Below are 19,164 nucleotides of genomic sequence, written 5' to 3' on the forward strand. Positions count from 1 at the left end.
ACAGGCTGTTGTGTTTTCTCACTACTCACAACACAGGAATCATCAAACCGGGGAACACTTTTAACTGTTCCTTACGTTGAACAACTTGTCCCGAGCGAGACGCATCCGCTTTTGTTCTCCCCTTGGCACAAGCCGCGTACAACAGGAAGACAGCCGGAGGACGTCGTACTAATACTGCTCTATTGTTAAAGGCCGGCTTCCCACATTCCCGGTTTTGCCTCCTCTCCGTTTTAACATTGCCTTGTGGAAATAAATAGGACAATCCATGCAGCCGTGGATGACAAGTAGACTTGAAGAATTAAACTTGACCGATGGTTTAATTTGATTCTTCTCAATGTCAATGATTAAATCTGCATCTCTAGTGGATAGTTTGTTGAGGCAGTAAATGAAACATTCACATAAATAAAAGAAAGAAACCATAAAAACACACATCAGAGCTGAACAAAACTTTAATCAAGATCAAATTGATGCCCAAAAAGATCTTTCCACTCATAAGAAAACCAAAAGCGGTCAAAAGAATACAAAAAGTTTTTTTTTTTTTTTTTTACATGTCTATAGTGTCTTTCAGTTGAAATTATTCCCACAAGGTTTAAACTTTAATTTTGGGGGAAATGTATACATAAATCTCATTCACAATATTATACAGTGCATTGATCCTCCTTCCCCGTCTGAGATCCATACATATTCTCATTAACGCGGATTATTTACATACAAAGCTTGAACAAATCAGCTCCAGAGAAACGGGAATCACACCTCAGGACACGCGGGAACGTCGTTAAACAGCGACATCTTCGTAGTCAAATCACTGACATGTAGGCAGATGTGGCCCGTAATTAAATATGATGGGGGGGGGTCGCCCAACCGTAAAGTTATTCCACCTTTAAATCTCTAAAGTTGGGCTGCAAACACACACAGAAATGCACAAATACAGCTGACACCGACAAAGAACCTTCCCATAATGCACCTTTGTGGTTTGTGCACAAAGTATTGTAGATTTAAGAGACGTTAACTGAAAAACAATTGATCTGCATCTTGACAATAAGACTTTAAAGATGGAACACTTAGATTTTACGAATGAGTTAGTAAGCACATCACCCGAGACACAAACAAAATTATATAATCTGAGTTTATTCACATACAATTTGACTCGTGCCAGGAAGAAAAGGAATAAAAAAAGGCAACTAAATTATATATATATGTATGTTTTAGATTGGTGAAAGCAGCAGGGATGTAATGATTCACAACCACCAAATTAACTAGAACCTTTGCTGTTCGGAGAATAGAGTGCAGCGTCTCCTTCCGCCCAAAATAAGAGCCCTCTCCCTCAGGTAATATTAAATAAGGATATTAATGCTCCGTCTGCATCAGCCACAAAACCGTTGGAGATTTAATGTCATCAGTCAGTTAGAAAGAGGCTGAAACAAAGTGAGACCCTCGATGTCATAGAGGCAGAAGGTTCAACAACCACGTTTGTCCACGTGCATTTTATTTTATACTCACTTATGTAACATTTAACTTGAATTACGTCCTCAACAATGGAATGACTACTTGCCCGTCCTTCATAAATTGACAGATCCACTCTATCAAAAAAAAAAAAAAGAAAAAAAATATCAAGAAGCAAAGATGAAATTTACTGATTAATGTTTTGCAGAGAAATAAGAGCACTTTCCCACCAATCCTCGCAGAAGCATTGTGGCTAGGAGACGGAGCAATGGGCTACTGTTTTACAAAACAAAACAAAAAGGATGACGTGTGCACGCGCTGGTGTTTTGTGTGTGCAGCACGTAAGCGGGACTAGAAGCTCAATGTGGAACAGAAAAGGCAGTAAGGAATGCATTTTCCCGGATGATTTGATTTACATCGTTGTGTTCTTGTCGGGATAAATAATCACCTTCACCACCAAGTAGGAAACTCGGATACTAGCCTGAACTCGTGCATCAGGGGGAAACGCCACTCGGAGGTCATTTGGGACACGATTAGCCTGAGGCGGTGACGGAAGAGGAGCTCTGGATGAGAAGCGGCGTGCAAGTAGGGAATCTACAGCATAAACACACACGCCTTCCAACGGCTCAAACACAGACACACACACACACACGCCTTCCGACGGCTCAATGTGTGGGTGCGTCCGGGACGCAATACATACGAAAAAAAAATAAAAAAAGGCTCCAGGTGTCTCTTTGTCTCCCTCTGGTGGGTCAGTCCAGAATCGATGTGGACTTTGTTTCTGCGTTTAAGTCACACACACACCGCCATTGCACGAACCTCCACACACATACCACACACACGTACGGACGAACACAAACGCCGCGGCTCCCCCCACGTCCGCATTCAGGCTTATCTGGTGTAGTAGACTCTGTAGTAAACGCTCTTGGATCGCCAGAGCGAATAGGAGTTGTCGAACTTTAGCAGGTAGACGCCGCGGCCGGGGTACTGGTGGCTGCCGGCGTACACCTCCTCGTGACAGTCCCGCCGATACACCGGCACAATCTCATCCACCTGGGGCTTCCCCGCCTCCTTCTTAGCCTTCTCCTCCTCGCTGGGAGGATCGCCTAGGGGAGGGGGGGGGGCACAGGAGCAGTGCATAAAGGGGGAGTCAGCAAAGGCCAACGAGGAGGTTGTATTTATGTACTTTGGACACTTCAAAATGGTGTTTTTTGAAATACTTTTTAAAAACAACAACAACAATTTATGACCGGCGTGGGATAAGAACGGTACGCTCTCCACATCTCACCATCTTCATCCTCGTCATCATCGCTGGACTCAGACACGTGCACGCTGACCGAGGCGGAGGCGGCGTCCGTCCACTCGAAAAACACCCCGAAGCCGACGTCGTAATAGTCTGTGGCGAACTCCCAGAACAGGTAGGCGCCCTCCTCGTGGGTGGGCACCCGCACGGTCACCACCTCGCCGCGCCCCACCGTGATCACGCTGTCCGCGTCCTGACGGATCTTCTCCTTGAAGTCCTTGATCTGTGGCCGTGTCCACATGGAGGGCGCGGCGATGACCGGCGGGGAATCTGCAGCGGGGAGACGAGAGGATTTACGGTCTGCTCGTGCAGATCCTAAAGGAAGCAGACGCTACGGAAACGCCCCCCCCACGCTGCATTTAGAGTCCTCACGCCGGCGTCACACCGATGACGCAGAGAGAGCTTTCAAAGCACGATGTGTCAGAACCGTCACATGAATCGTCTTTTTAAAGAGCTCTTTGTCCACACGAACAAGAAAAACACGGCGGCCCACATCGCCCCGGCGTCTTTGACAGGACTTGGATCAACGAGTTTCTCTGCATGCCAAGGCGCTACGTCAAACCGTCGCTAAAACTTTATTTAAACAGCACTGAGCCGAATGAAATCCATTTGATTCAGTGTTCTGGAATCACACTCTTGTCCTCCCGGTGCCATCAGGAAGGACATCGCAGAGAAGAGCCAGATTTGAATTTGCTCAAAACGAGGATGAGCTTCCGTCCAACTTCACTGTATCTGATTTATCTGCCCCCCCTGCCCCCCCCCCCCCCCGCTTTGTCTTTCGAAACCAAGGCCAACCCATCTGCGGTCCGCTGACCTATTAAGGGTCCGTTCTCCGAGACCTCCTCTGCCGGCTCCGGCTCCCGGTCCGTACTCTCCAGGTAGGGGTCCGACTGGCCTCCGTTGACAGTCGGGGTTTCCCCCCCAGCAGGCAGGGGCGCTGGACACAAAGGTCCTGCTGAGGAGGTGCACATGGATTCAGCAGCGGTGAAGCCGCTCAGCTCCAGGGCGCCCTGCGTTGTCGGATCGGCTTGTTGCTGCTGCTTCTGTAAGGCTGCCTGGGGTGGGGGGGGCATAAATCAGGGGGGGGGGGCATAAATCAAACAGGACGTTTCTACAGTGCTGTTGAAAGTAGCCCGGACCACCTTCACCACACCGATTACGGGCGTACAACATTAAGAGCATCATGTTTTATCTCCTGCTGAGCTTCGGTTTTGCCGTGCACCTCATCAGAGTGTGTGTGTGTGTGTGTGTGTGTGTGTGCGTGCGTGTGCGTGCGTTTCCAGGCTACCTGCTGCTGCGCTAGCTGCACCTGGTACAGCTGCTGCATGTACTGCTGGTAGTGCTGCTCCTGGAGCTGCCGAATGAGGCCCAGCTGCTGCTCCGGGCTGCCCGGGTACTGCTGAGCAGCGTACTGCTGGAACTGCACCGCCGTCTGCGCGTTCAGCGCCGCCATTATCTGCTGCCTGGGGTGAGGCAGACGGGAAATGGACGGTGGAGGGTTTCCGCTCTGATGTACCGTCAGGGGACGACCAATCAGGCGTCACCGTGGGATCAATACTAACAGTCAGACATACTTCTGCTGTTCAACCCGTAGTCGCTCCTCCTCCGCCTGTCTCCTCTCCTCTTCCTCTCTTCTTAGCCGTTCCTCCTCCTCAAGCCGCAGCCTCTCCTCCTCCTGCCTTTGTCTCTCCCTCTCCTCCTCCTCCTGCCGCTGACGCTCCTCCTCTTCTTTCCTGAGTTGGAGCAAACGTAAAGGAAGGATAGAACGCACGAAGCTCACTGAGGCAGCGCGTCCACCGGCCCCGATGGACGAGCCGACGACAACAGGAAGCGCCTCACCTTTTCCTTTCCTGCTCCTCCCTCTCGATCTTGTGCGAGGTGACATAAGGAGCAAAGAGGTTACAGCACTGGTTCAGCAGTTTGACAAATTCCACCATGGCCTCCTCCCTCTCCAGGTTGCCCAGGGAGGCCCACTCTTTTCTGCAAACAAAGCAAAAATGGACACCTGAATATATATACTGGCGACTCGTCCGGGGTGTACCCGGACGCAGCCGAAGACGAGACCGTCATCTCGTCTTCATGAAGGTGAATTTAAAAACCACGTAAGGCGGAGACCTTTAGTACACAACGCAGATATTTAGTACACAAAGGAACACATTCAGAAATCTGCCCGGGTTTAGAGACGCATTCAGAAATCTGCCCGGGTTTAGAGACGCATTCAGAAATCTGCCCGGGTTTAGAGACGCATTCAGAAATCTGCCCGGGTTTAGAGACGCATTCAGAAATCTGCCCGGGTTTAAAGACGCATTCAGAAATCTGCCCGGGTTTAAAGACGCATTCAGAAATCTGCCCGGGTTTAGAGACGCATTCAGAAATCTGCCCGGGTTTAGAGACGCATTCAGAAATCTGCCGGGGTTTAGAGACGCATTCAGAAATCTGCCCGGGTTTAGAGACGCATTCAGAAATCTGCCCGGGTTTAGAGACGCATTCAGAAATCTGCCCGGGTTTAGAGACGCATTCAGAAATCTGCCCGGGTTTAGAGACGCATTCAGAAATCTGCCCGGGTTTAGAGACGCATTCAGAAATCTGCCCGGGTTACCTTCGGTCGTTTCCCAAGACATCAAAAAAGCCGATGTCCGGGGACGCATCTGGACTGTAAGGCCCCAGTAACACCAGCTTATGCAGGGCGACCAGCCGCAGCTTCTCCTCGTAGGTCGGGTGGAAGGCCTTCCCGTCCTTATCTGAGAACAGCAGGTCGGAAGTCATTTACATTCATTTACTCGTTTACGTTCTGCTGGTTAATACCACTACATCTTAGCGCAACAAATGAAAACAGTAGCAGTACACAGGGGCATATTTACAAACTACGGAGCAGAGTATATCATTACTTTGTTGATGGCGGCTACTCCAGTCAAAAGCAAATAGCAATCACTTGATAACTTGAAACATAATCTCATGGCATTTCAATGGACGGCACGGAAACAGCGTCAGAGTCAGAACATATTTGGACAAGGTCCGAACAGCGCCCAGCCCAGTGTGTGTGCGCGCACACACACACACACACACACACACACACACACACACAGCAAAGCATAGTGATATTGATTAAATCTTGAGACCTGATACAGACTTTAAATATTCCCACCGAATTCAACGAATGACGCTGCCTTTACAGCCACGTCACTGTTACAGCTTCAATTCTGTCACGATAACAATGAAGTCTCATTTTGTAAACACTCAGATCATAAATAAATAGCACCGCCCGGTGAAGGGAGCGGGACGAGGCGGCCGAAGACCTCAGAGCGTCCAACTTTACCGGGGACGAGCCGGGTGCGCCGGGCGGGGCGTGTTTTGCAGCCCTCATTCCATCAGGACAGCTAGCTCTGAGTGCTAGCTCTGAGTGCTAGCTCTGTGTATGTGCTAGCTCTGGGTGCTAGCTCTGTGTATGTGCTAGCTCTGGGTGCTAGCTCTGTGTGCTAGCTCTGGGTGCTAGCTCTGGGTATGTGCTAGCTCTGGGTATGTGCTAGCTCTGGGTGCTAGCTCTGTGTGCTAGCTCTGGGTGCTAGCTCTGAGTGCTAGCTCCGGCATGAACACGAACCAGAGGCAGCTCTCGGTAAACAACCGGAACAAACCGCCCGCAGGCCGAACACAGGCGCGCACGGACCGCTCTGGAGCGCAGAGATTGTTTTAGCATTCGCCTGTGAGTTAGCTACTCGCTGGCTAAAGGGCTAAACCAGCCCCGGGCGGTGACAAGCGGAACGCCAGTTAGCTTTCCTGCTAACCGCACGGCGCTTCGTCTCACAAATGTCCCGGTGCGTCCGGATGCTAGCGGCTTCTGCCGGCTAATAAAGCGCCGCGACTCTCGTTAAATACCTCTGAAGAACTTGAGGCCCATCCCGTAGAGCTCCAGCAAAGGGAACCCCCATTTGCGCTCTACGCCGGACTTGCTAGTCTCTGTATCGTCGTCTCCGGCGTCATCCGGCGTTTGGGTCTCGGGGTCCGCGGAGCCGGGGGCCGGTCCCGGTTCTTCGGCGCGGCCTTGCTCGCCCTCCGCGTCGGGAGTCAGGGTGAGGCCATCGATGGACACCTCGAGCCGGCTGGAAGTAGCGCTGTCGAGGTCGCCGCTCTGAACCTCTGTCGCCATCGTGTCGACTGTCAGCTGAAGCGGCCACGTACCTACTTCCGTTCGGATTGGGCGGAAGTTCCGGGATGGTTTTTCTTTTTTATGTAAATAATCATCGATAAATAATGACGAGGCTTTAACTGATAAGATATTTATCTACAAAAAAAAAGAAAAAAAAGCAGTTAAGATGGAATATGTTGCATGTTTTTAGTCATTCCGTTTTGAGTAGTTACTTTTCCTCGAGAAATGACAGTAATGAACGACTATTCTTTTTAATTTTATTGTTATATAAATGCAATACAGTATGTAAAAGTACAGATTAAAAAGGCAAAACAGAAAAGTTCATTGATTGGGTTTTGTTCCCTATTAGGTATGGATTTCATACAATTAAAATGCGAGAATAGAATATGTTCATAATACTTAATATTCAAATGCTATTTTCTTAAAGACTGATTTTTTTTGTACTTTTAATTTGTTCTTTTTTCTTTTTTTTTACCGTTGACAATAGTTTTATTTACAGCACTGTTTGTGTAATTTGTGTGGTGAGTTGTATTCCACATTTCATATACATGCAGCCATTCTCAGGCTTTCGCTCAATTACACTTTTACCCGTTTGTTTATTGCAGGAAAAAAAAAACTGCAATTTTTGTCTCTGCTTATAGAAAATAATTTGAATATCGAAGTGGCCAGCTGTTGTTTTAATTTTGAATATGAACAACAAAATAAGCAAACAATAAAGATCCCTGATTGGACAAACTGTGCAATAAACAGATCTTTCTTAACATTATGTGCTGCTCAGTAACACCAATCAACACCCTTAACACTTGTGATCATATTGATCACAAAAGAACACAATTTTATTTGGGAATTATAAAGTACTCATTTCCTTAAACAACTCCTCAAATACACAAAGACTAAAGACATATCAAAGGCCGAGAAGACAGCTGATTTTTCAACATGTAGCTGCAAACGTGTGAGGATGAGCTCCCTGTCTGCCTTGCATGTTAAATGTATAATGGCCGGTCTGGTGTGAATGCTTCTGATTGTCTGCAAGTCAGCCGGCAACAAGAAACAGAAATGGTTTTTTGCTGTGTCAGTAAACGGCGGCACACAACATATCAAGATTCAAATCTGACTTTTTATCCCGGATAAAAAAATATTTTATAGCTGTGGGGTGAAAATCTTGAAAATTCAGAATAAACATTGATAGTAAAACTTAAGAGGCACATCACAGTTTTACTTTTTGCTCACTATATTTCACTTCATTAGCCATGTCCTATAATAGCTTTTGGTCATATATAAATGCACACAGTAATCTACTGTACATCTCATGGACTTTATCTCATTGTAAAGTGTGATGGATAAAGCAACTGCCTAATGTCAGCATAGCAATCAGACCTATGCACACATGCAATACTCAATTAAGGCCATCAGACAAAGCAACCTGTGAACTGTTCTCCTCAAGCACATCCTCTCTGAACAATGCTGCATGTGTCAACATATTGGGATCAGCAAGTGCTGCTGGGGATGTGAAATGACCAAAGCAGCTGTCAAGTCTCATGCAGGAATAAATATCCTGAGTAAAGTTTAAGATGTTTTATTCCATTTTTTCAGGAGCATGATCCTAACTGACTCACGTCGCTAAAAGAAATATGCTGTTGCCATAAAGCACGGTTTCGGGGGGGGGTCTTTATCAGTTCATGTTGCATTCAAATCTTGTCTAAATATGTGTGAACAAATTAGTCTGTCTGGTGGTGCCAGCCTGGCCTCCTGACCCGATTCCCCTTTGGATCAGAGGAAGGTAATCCACTAAATGTAGAGTATCCTATATTATAGTTTGTGTATTGAGATAATCTTTGTATTGTCACTGCCGCAAGAATGTTTTCCCATCTAAATACCTTAATCGTCGGAAGAAAAGAAACATTATTTAGAATTGATCTTAACCGGAAAGATAAATAAAATAAAATAAAAAATATATATTAAGAATGTCCTGTCAGAAAATAAATAAAATACATTTTTCAGTTACATTTTTTACATTATTTGAATACAGCGATAAACTGATTTGTGCAATGATAATAACATACACTTAAATAAATGCACATTTTATCATAATTAATTACTTGGGGGGGGGGGGGGGCAAGCAATAGCCATGCTCCTGTTATTTATGTGTTCTGAAGAACTAAATGGACACAACGAGGCAAAAATATATATAATCATGGCTGTTTTCAAACGACAAATTGTTGCCCCCCGGGTCCCCCCGTTGAGGGGGGGGGGGGAGCAGCGACCGTCTGTCTTTGGTACATTATGACTTCATCCATTCCAAAGCGGATAAATGTTTTCACTGCCGATGTGTATTCAGCATGCAGATTCCATTAAAGACTCTTTAAAAAGGACATGCGGCAGCCCCCCCCCCCAGTCCCAGGTGCGACATCTTCACACCTCGGCCGGCCTGCAGACGTCTGATGTTTCTGTGCGGTCGCTGATGGTCGCCCCATTCACACATCGACGCTGCTTCTTGCGCCTTTGATCGCGGAGGGGATTTAACCCCCGAGCGCGGAACCGTAAAGGTTCGTCCCTGGAAGCGCGCCGGCTGCGGATCATGTCAACCCACGGAGACCCGAATCATTTCCACATGTATCACCACGAAGGGGCTTTGCAGATGAACAGCGTGGCGAGCTCAGGTTGGTGGTTGCGGAGCCGTGCGTAATTTACGCGCAAATCCAGTGCGCTTTGAAAGCGCCGGCTACTTTATGTTGCGTTTTATGCTCTCTTTACAGACTATGGCGCGTCAGAAGCTCCAAGCTACTTCAACCCCGCGCACGCCGCACCGAGAGTGGATAAATGCGTGGCCATATTGACCCACAGGAGGAAGAGGACCAACTTTACGCAGCAGCAAATTGAGGTGCTGGAGAAAGTTTACTCGGAAACGAAATACCCTGACATCTACCTGCGGGAGAGGCTGGAGGCTCTGACCGGGCTGCCGGAGTCCAGAATCCAGGTATCCAACAGGCCTCGCCCGCCGCGGATGTCCAGGTCTTTATGACTTAACCGGATTTGGTGGATTTCATTTCGCCCACGTTTGTTTCCCCTGTAAATTCCAGGTGTGGTTTCAGAACAGAAGGGCGAAGTCTCGTCGCCAGGTCGGCTCCTCGGTGAAGGTGTCTAACGCGCCGGGAGGGGGGGCCTTCAGCCAGCTCCAGAGCAGGATGGGCCCCGAGACAGGTAGTCCAAACGTTACCGGCGGCCTGGGCTCAGGGTTTTCAAAACGTGTTCTTCTGAAAACCAACTGGGGGGGGGGGGGATTATTTTTTTCCATGGGGCCACATGAGGAAACCAAAAGGCTGAACTCAATTCTGCATAATATTAATTGCATTTCTTTATTTAAAAAAGCAGTAAATAGCATCGTTCTGACAAGCTTGTAAGAGTATATGTTATAATTAAGCAATTAAAAATTGAGGTTACCTTACAAAAAAAGTCATTTATTCAAAACAATGGTAAAATAAATGTGAACGTTTTACCATTTGTGACTCATATTAGTGAACATTTTCACTCACATTCACTCTAAAACTCATTTTGAGTTTAATATACTGTTGGGAAGTTGTGCGGAGCTTCTCAGCATCCTAAATACATCACAATAGTGTCTTTGTGCTCATTAAGACAGATACGTCACTGAATGCAGTTTTAGTCCATGCATGAGGTAAAACTAGAAAATGTGTTCATTTTGTCATTTCCAATTAGCCTTACAGGGGCCGGTCAGAGTCACCCAAAGGGCCAAGCAATGCCCAGGTCTGATGTAGAGCAACATAATACAATGTATTTTTCCATGTCAGATCTAATTACTGCATTATGTTTGTTTCAGTTTATGACCACAACCAGAGAGCTGAGGCACACCGGACAGGAGGTTTCGGCCTGGAGGACAGTTTCAGACTTCCAATGCACCCAAACACGGAAGAGTCACAAAAAAGCGGCGTCCTCCGCAAGCCCGGCGGCTACGAGCACACAGCCATCTCCTGCGCTTACGAGGAGGAGGGGAGCAGAGCAAGGCCCGAGCAGACGCAACGACACAAGCCCAGCATCACCGACGTCCCGTGTTGCAACGTCAACCTGTATCCAAAGGAGAACGAGCATCACCCAAAGGCCGAGGCCAAAGCGGCCGGCGGCCGAGGTGCGACCGTCCTGGTGGAATACGACAACTTCCCACCTAACAAGACTATTGGACCGGAGATGAAGATCGTGATTCCTCCCATCCCAACCCAGAATAACGTAGGCCGATCACCGCCAACGGATAATGGTTCCCAAATCCAGTACCCGTGCATCAGGGCCGCAGGGGACGCGTTTAATCGCCACACCACCGAGGCACGAGAGTTTACAGACTCAGACTCCGAATGGGAAGCTGAGGCCATGGGGGGGTTTGGGGTCTTCATGTGACTCATCCTGAATGCAAAGAGTCGTGTGTATTATAAGAGGTGATGTACAGCTGTTTGCATGTGAATATATATATATATTTATTGTAATATAATAATGTAATGAAGTTCTTAAACTGTTCTAAACCGTTTCATCCGTTCTTAAAAACTTGAGACAGAACAGAAATACTGCTTTGCAACTTTGTTTAATATAAAAATTACATTTATATACAATTGCTCAGAGGAACCGACATGTACAACTTTACAAATTTGAAAAAAACGAGGCTCAGAAAGAACGTGAATATTTGAAATCACTTTTGACTTTTTTGTTTTTTTTGGGGGGGGGGCTCACAGCCATGCCGAATATGGAAATGCCGAGATCTTCACCGGAGTAAAAGACATCAACGCCAGAGTTCTCCTTTATAAAAATACCAAAATCTCTTTTCAGTGCACACAAAATTATAAAAGCTATCGACGATAGTCCTAATAATCACAGATATTGTACATTTATCTACAATAAAGTCTTATAAAACATTCTTTAGCCTCCCTGTGCTTACCATCAGTGGAGCAACAGATCAGAACAAGATCAATGGGGGCGGGGGCGAGGCGGGTGGGGGAGAACTTCAATATTGTTCGGAACCATGCAGCTACTCAAAAAATAAATAAATAGACTATAAAAACTTTAAGAGTTAACGTTTGGCACGTGATACCAATAAATAACCGTGTTTGGAGGAACAGATTAAGACTCGTTCAGGTTTGCGTTCGATTGAGTGCAACAACATTTCTGTACAATAAAACGGGTAAAATCCGCCCCTGTTGGGTGTGATTCCAAAGTTCTTCCACTGGGACATCGAATTCCAGTTTCCACTGTGCTTCACAACATCCATGGGAGCGTGTGTGTGTGTTTTAAAAGTCCCTCGACAGTTCAGGTGAAAGGTCACGGCGCAGCCATTCAGACTGCATTGGTGTTGTTGGCAGCAAATGCATGCAGGTTGCCGAGCTGACTAAGGCCACTCTGGATGTGTGCCACATGGATCTCAACATTATTCTGGAAGCAACTGTGGGGGGGGGGGGGGAGAAACAGTCAAGGAAATGTCAGGTGGACTAAACACAGGCAGCGAGTTGAATTATTGCGCCAATGGGTGCTCTCACCTGAGGTTCAAGGGATCGATCGATGCCTTGATGTCATTGAGGGAATCCATAAGAGATTTAAACTCAAATGAATTCAAGTCGCCTCCATCTGCCAGTCTCTGCAGGAGGAAAACGATAAAATTAAATTCAGGCAAAAAGTAAATGACTATAAATAGGAGACACTGAAAGGCTGAAAGCCGACCTTGATCTGGAGCAGCAGCGCCGTGAGGCGGGAGATGAGGTGCGTGAGGCCGGGGTTGCTCAACCTTTGCTGCTCCTCCTTCGCAGAGATTCCCATTTGAACCATCTGCTGGGCCTCCTCTTCACAGTGGCGCCGCAGCTCTGTGGGATGGTCGGCCGGAACCATGCCTTGATCCGGAGCGAGCTGCTCAGACACAATAAATCAGTGTCGCAGGTAACGCACGCCCGCCTGGAAGCGGCTTCCCTCCTTGCTGGTTTACCTCGCAGCAGAACTGCTGAACCTCGTGGAGCACTTTGTTTAGATCTTTGTTGAGCTGCTCGAGATCCAGCACTGTGGTGGCATACCTCTTCTGGAAGTCCAAGTCAATAGGCATGGCATAAGACTTCTGCACATGGAAGGAAGACGAGCAAAAGAAAGTGTTTGACATACTGAATGCAAACTTCCCAGAATGCATTTGGAGCAACGTTTAACATGAGATGATGGTACCAGCTTCTCCGCCTCCGTGTTCATCTCTTTTAAATGCTTGATGTGCTCTTTCTTGATCATGAGAATTTTGGACAGTCGTGTCTGGTTACAGGGGGAAAAAAAGAAGATGGATGAAAGTGTCACAAAAAGTGTCACGAAAAGCAGGCTCAGAATTCAGCATTTAGCATGAAGCATTTACCACTTGAACAAGGAACTTGACAGGAAATCCTCCCAGAGTGTCGCCCTCGGCTCCGGGCAGATTGCTCCTCCATGGTGATTGGTTGAGAAGAGGGTCATTGTCCTATTATTAGAGGAAGAGGCATACAACATCATCTAAAGACTCCGGTGTCACCTTCAATACGTTGTTTGTTATCTTCACAAGAAATGAGTTCACGCTGATTGACAGAAAAGGAATAGCAAGTGAATAGTCGATAATCAATATGCTGCCAGAGGCCAGCACTGGTGGAATAACCTCCGATGACACACTGAGCGCCTCCCTCTCTAATTATTCATGTTATAAATATATGTCAGTAATCTCTCTGTTTGTCCCTCTTTCTGTCTGTCTGCAGGTCCTTCTGTCCGTGGTGCTGCAGAACCTGGACCTGTGTCCCTCAACACCGATGTCGCTATCGCTAGCATTAGCATTTATAGCTTTCCATAGTCTGCATACTCTTTAGTCAGTATCTTGTTCAGCAGCATTATATTTTTGTCTGCTCTCTATCTCTCTATCCATCTCTTTGTTTTTGACTCTCCTTCTCAACCCAGCCGGTCCGGACAGATGGCCGCCCAACTGTGAGCCAAGGTGTCTGCCTAATAAAAGGACGTTCTGTGCTTGCTCTTGTGGGTCAAGTCTGGTTCCGTCTTTCCCTGCTACACCTGTAAAGCGCCTTGAGATACCTTTCTGTTCTGATCTGGCGCTACAGAAATAACATTTGAATTGAATTGATTTATACACAAGCAAGTGGGCCGGGGAGTCGTCCCGCTGCACGTCACAGAATCTGTTCATAGGTCTGGAACCGATGAGCAGGAATCCTTTCCAGACGTTCCGTGATCCAGCAGAGAAACAGGTCCGACATTGAATGTGCACTGTGATTATCTATCAGCATGACTGTTGGCTACCCATCCTGCCCACCAATCAGAGGCTGCGTGAATTGTGTAGCGATGACGTCACAGCACAGCATAAAAACCCCGAGGGTATCGTCACAGCTGTACGTTGAAGCTGCCCAGCTGTTGTGGTAGGAGGACGTTTAGAGTACCATGACGACGGGAGCGGGAGCAGCTGGATAAATCCCTCTAGGCGGAGTCATGAGGTTCTGCATGTAGCGCGTCGTCCGATGCTTCTGGGCAAAGGCTGAAATCGGCATCGTCTCGTTGGGTTCGTTGCTCTACGAGACACAAGCGTCAGCGGGTCATTTAGTAAATTACGATACTGGCCATGTTGCCATGCCAACACGTCCGTGGTCTTTAATCAGATGAATTTAAGTATGAAAGAGACCAAAAAACCCAAAAAAACATCCAGTTTGAGACGCATTCAGGGTCGAGTTGTTAGCTAAGAGGCTAATCCTACCAGAACTTCGTAGTCAGGCACTGTGTGTGTTCCCAGGCCACTGCGGTCAAAGGTCACACGGTAGGTGGCTGCGCTGGTGTCCACTGCGTCGATCTGCCCGGTGAACAGCCCATCATGGACGCCTCGGAGTCGCGCTGTGGAGGGGAACAAAAACCCTGTGACTGATACAGACAGCCTGAAGCGGGTGAGTCGCAGGTCCTTTGGTCGCCGTGATGACCTTTGACCCGGGCTGTCCTTTTCTTTTCATCTTACCAGTGACTTTCGTTCCTATGTTAAGTCTCAGGGGGATTTCATCTGGAAGGTCTTTGCAGTTGGACATGTCTGATATTTTTCCTTGCTGCAGCAGACGCATCTTCTGCCTCTTCTGCTTCAGCGCTGTCCGCTCCTCTTCAAAGAACGCAGACGAACACCTGGAAGGGACAGAAGACGACGTGCAGAGCTAGCTTTAAAAAGCATTGAGGCAAGTCCAAGACAGTCAAGTGTGTGAACTACAATACAGGAAGCCGTCCACTTACGACCGTTCTGTCAATTCGTTTGTGTTTGCGACATACCGGAAAGCTTTCGACCGATTCCTCGAAACCAATTCTGGTCGTAAGTTGAAGTTTTACGTATCAGAGCTCAACACGAAGAGCACTTCTTTTCAATTTGAGGCTCAGTTTGTGCAGAAAGAAAAATAAACATCACAGTTTTGGGAGTAAAAAATTAAACCTGAGCATGTTTGGTAAAAATAAGTTCATTTCTGTTTACGGGTAGCGTAGCGCCGGTTGCTAAACAGCACATTGCACGGTATGTGTGTGTGTGTGTGTGTGTGTAGTTAGTGGCAAAAAATAAATAAATAACGAGTGCAAGCAGAGCAAGTGAAAACATTGGCAGTACCGGTAAATGTTTTATGTCGTTTACAATCCATCAGTTAATAAATGATAGCTTCTCCGGACCGAGAACGGTCGGGGCTCTTCTTTGAGGCGACCGATCAGCCCGTGATCAGACATGAGACGTGTTTTTAACATTGATTTTTGTGTGCTAAAAGTTGCACTTTTCTGGGTCTGAGTAAAATATTATCAAAACAAAAATATACTTCTCTCTAATTGGAAGCCTGTAAAATATACTATTTTCAGCACATTTGCTATTGAGTAATTATTGGTGATTTTACATGCATGTACACATGGTATATATATGTTTCTAGTAAACGGTAAATGTATTCAAACATTCTTCACTATGCGCCAACAAGTCATCATGCAATCCTTCTTCCATGCGCTGCTTGGGGAAGTTAGCATCAAACTGTATTATTTTAAGTATAAGTATTACCAGACCAGACCGGCATACGGCTTAAATACTTTTTTATTCAGACAATGACGACTTCAGCGTACCGTCGGGGTTTCCCCATCAGTCTCCTGATCGTTCCCCACTCAACCCTCGTCAGCTTCCTTGTTTTCAGGTTGGGGAAAGACTCCTTAAGACACAGGCAGAATTCATTGTCTCCCTCAAAGAGCGGTCTGGAAAACACAAACGGAGAGGAAAGCACAACAAGCACAACATATCACTGACCAAACATTGTCATAAAAAATCACACGGAACGTTATTACACATGAATAAAAACCATTGCTCAACTAAGCACGATGAATTCAAACTGACGGCAGCCTTCTGGGGAGGAAGGTGCGACTGTACCTGTCAATGTTGGAATAGAACCATTCATAGATGCACCATTTGTGAGCTTTGGGTAGCTTAAGGAGGTTTCTTAATCGTAGCCCTATTCTCTGGGATGCCTTCTTATCTGGGGTCACAACAGAAAATTTCTGCAAAGAAACACATTACGTTAACAGTTTTTTACTTTCCTAGTCTCTGCAAAATATCACTCTATTGATTTAAACTATTACAAGCACAAGACTGCTGGAAATAAATCGCAGGGCCTGGCAGCCTCCGTTCATTGTATTTTACATTGTTCATTTAAAGCGACTACCAGAAGAAATTAAAGCTAGCCATCGACTCTGCGTGCTCTCCGAACTCGTTCGGCTTTATATTTTCCAAAAAAAGGGTACAAGATAAAGGAAGTAGTTGTGAAGGCTGCAAAAAGCAGACATTACTACCCGAAGAGAGGAAAAAAGAATAGAGCTGTAAATGAATCGATGGGACGATGACAGGCACTCTTCCATTGTGAGTGGGATATATTTATAAAAACACAGCAACACAGCCAGACAGCATCTTTAACCCAATGAGGGTAGGGCCATTTTAAAAAAGGCACGCAGGCCGTCTTTACCTGTGGTGTGGTGCCGAACCTTTGGCTCCTCCGAGGGGACCTGGCAGGGAGACGCGGCTGGGGCTGCTCCTCCTCCTCCCGAAACAAACGGCTCCTCTTTGAGCTCCGCGTAGGCTGGAAGGACAATTGGAGAGGAGTTTGGGAATAGAGCAATAGGAGTCATAGTAATCCGGCTGCAAGTGTTTGTTTGAGTTAGTTTATTAAAATGTTAGAGAAACTGCAGCAGCAGGAAAACACACCGGAATGGTTGTATTGATTAACGCAAGTAGGCAATGCTTTCATCAGAGTGTGGATCGCATGCCGGCCTCATTTCTGGTGGTATGCTGCTCTGGTTTGATTGGTTGGAGTATTTCCTACGCTACCTCCTAAAACACGTTTTTCTAGAAGGATCCGATATGGTGTCACTAAAATTAAGAGACAGTTTAGTACATATTTTAGCACAATTTGAAACAACAAGCAATAATCAATACTATGATAAATACTTTCATCCCCCTGCTACTAAAATATTTCTAACACTACACCAAAATTCAATAAATCAACCCTGCAAAAAACTTTACAAAATAATATTTTACATTTCTAAAAGTGGCACCTGTAAAATTGTTATAGAGACAGAAGTCCTGCATATTCCTTCCTCTTTCTATGTTTTCCACTTGTTAATAACTTATTAACTAATACTTGTCTCTTACCGTGTCCATTGTTAGGGTTGAATGCCGTCCCCTGGTGTTGTGAGCTCTCGGGAAGTTGTTTTTTTCATTCAGAGTGTGGGACAAACTCCCTTCTGTGAAAAAACACCCCAAACAAACCACCTATTTATTTAAATAGTGTGAATAGATCACATACAAAACCCAAGCGAGATCAACAAAACTGAATGTCAAACGAAACGCTATCTATAAATGAGAAACAATGTACATTTTACTGACAGGTGATTGGAGAGATTGTCTTACAATGAAAAAAATAAATCCAAAATCGAGAAAACAAATTGCCCAGAAAGAAATAAGAATCCAATGAGAAAGGGATCGTTTTTACAACACTTTTAATTTGTTCATTTAGAGCACGCGTCAGCAGACAAACGCAGATATGAGCACATCTGTGTCAGAATAAACTCAACCCGCCCGGCACAAGGAATTTCACTCCTTTCCAGTCGATCGCAATGTACAAACAGCTAAAAATAATGTCCACATACCTTTTAGACTGACGAGTGCTTCTGCTGAAGAGCCTGAGGAACAGAATAGCCATACCTTAATAAACAGCATGTTACACAAACACACACAACAGAAAACATCTGACTAAAAGCAGCACCATGTTCACGTTTTGATCTAAACTATGTGGGCATTGTATGCATGTAAATTGGAAGTGTTTTGAGTTCATGGTTTTTCAGCTCTAAATCAATATAGATTTAATTTACCCACCAATCGCGAAGTCTATTAATTGCTATCGTTTGAAGGCTGGCCTTTAAACTGTGACAGCAGGCAGGGGAGCTCGGATGAAGTGAAATAAAAGGCTAGCTAGCGCAGTCGTTTAGGCCCTAACCACCACTTTGAGCTGTCATCAGCTGGACAGATCACATCACCGATCCGTGTCAAACGGGACCGCGTTACAACCAGGACCTGGCACTAACGATCACTTCCACGGAAATTACTTTCAGCATTTATTACTCAAATCCCGATTAATTTCCCTTCACCAACTCGTCAAAAATGATATCACAGAAATGTAACGCGAGCCACAGCTGACATTTATTATAAAGGAAGGTTCCAAAAGCGATGTGCAGCATAAACAGGATAGCTTGTGACTAGCTTGTGTATTTGGGCAGGGGCGACAGCGAAGTCCTTTTGTTATTACTGCTTACGCTATGAGGCTAGCAAGCGTTAGCTCATAGCTAAGCTAACGTTATTCGCTTACCCCAGTTGGTCTGAAGTAACTTGGCCAACTCCAACATTAGCTACGGTTAGCCTACCATGCTAACAAGCATTAGCATATTTGGGACAGACCGGTATCTCCTTATGTCAAAACAAATTACTTTAAGAACTCCACTTAAAACCAACGATGTTTGTTACACGGACAGAGATAGTAGTTTGTTACAAAAATAGGTATTCGAACGCTATCGGACCGCCGCGCGAATACAACGCAAACTCTTTGAATTCGTGTTGTTACTCACTCTCGTCTAACAGCTGGTCCATCTCCGCCATCTTGAATTAGCCGCGCCGCTTTTTCAAAGACCTTGTCAAAATGCATTCTGGGTCGGGACGCGATGTGGAGGGCGAGTTGAGAAATAA

At 46.1% G+C, this 19,164-nt stretch overlaps 2 protein-coding genes across 3 annotated transcripts; both read right to left on the reverse strand.

Moving 5' to 3' along the window:
• Window positions 1-437: 437 nt before the first annotated feature.
• On the reverse strand, window positions 438-6,899 carry acbd3 (acyl-Coenzyme A binding domain containing 3). 2 transcript variants are annotated; one of them, XM_068753576.1, is made up of 8 exons: window positions 6,620-6,899; window positions 5,346-5,487; window positions 4,586-4,726; window positions 4,321-4,479; window positions 4,035-4,209; window positions 3,561-3,801; window positions 2,732-3,016; window positions 438-2,549 (listed from the first exon to the last, which is right to left on the reverse strand). In XM_068753576.1, exons 1-8 carry the CDS (start codon window positions 6,888-6,890, stop codon window positions 2,335-2,337), a joined length of 1,629 nt encoding a protein of 542 aa, XP_068609677.1. In that variant the 5' UTR covers window positions 6,891-6,899; the 3' UTR covers window positions 438-2,334. The 2 variants fall into 2 exon arrangements, with proteins under 2 accessions (XP_068609677.1, XP_068609676.1); XM_068753575.1 differs by having other exon boundaries at window positions 2,732-3,049.
• Window positions 6,900-11,515: 4,616 nt separating this feature from the next.
• Window positions 11,516-19,098, reverse strand: lin9 (lin-9 DREAM MuvB core complex component). Its single transcript, XM_068753677.1, has 15 exons — window positions 19,047-19,098; window positions 18,075-18,107; window positions 17,578-17,669; window positions 16,892-17,005; window positions 16,303-16,430; window positions 16,005-16,130; window positions 14,890-15,047; window positions 14,638-14,771; window positions 14,327-14,455; window positions 13,270-13,371; window positions 13,092-13,172; window positions 12,865-12,990; window positions 12,606-12,788; window positions 12,425-12,522; window positions 11,516-12,330 (listed from the first exon to the last, which is right to left on the reverse strand). Exons 1-15 carry the CDS (start codon window positions 19,075-19,077, stop codon window positions 12,225-12,227), a joined length of 1,641 nt encoding a protein of 546 aa, XP_068609778.1. The 5' UTR covers window positions 19,078-19,098; the 3' UTR covers window positions 11,516-12,224.
• Between the last annotated feature and the right edge of the window lie 66 nt (window positions 19,099-19,164).

This window comes from Brachionichthys hirsutus, chromosome 20 (genome assembly GCF_040956055.1).
Source record: "Brachionichthys hirsutus isolate HB-005 chromosome 20, CSIRO-AGI_Bhir_v1, whole genome shotgun sequence".
NCBI classification, from domain to species: Eukaryota; Metazoa; Chordata; class Actinopteri; order Lophiiformes; family Brachionichthyidae; genus Brachionichthys; species Brachionichthys hirsutus.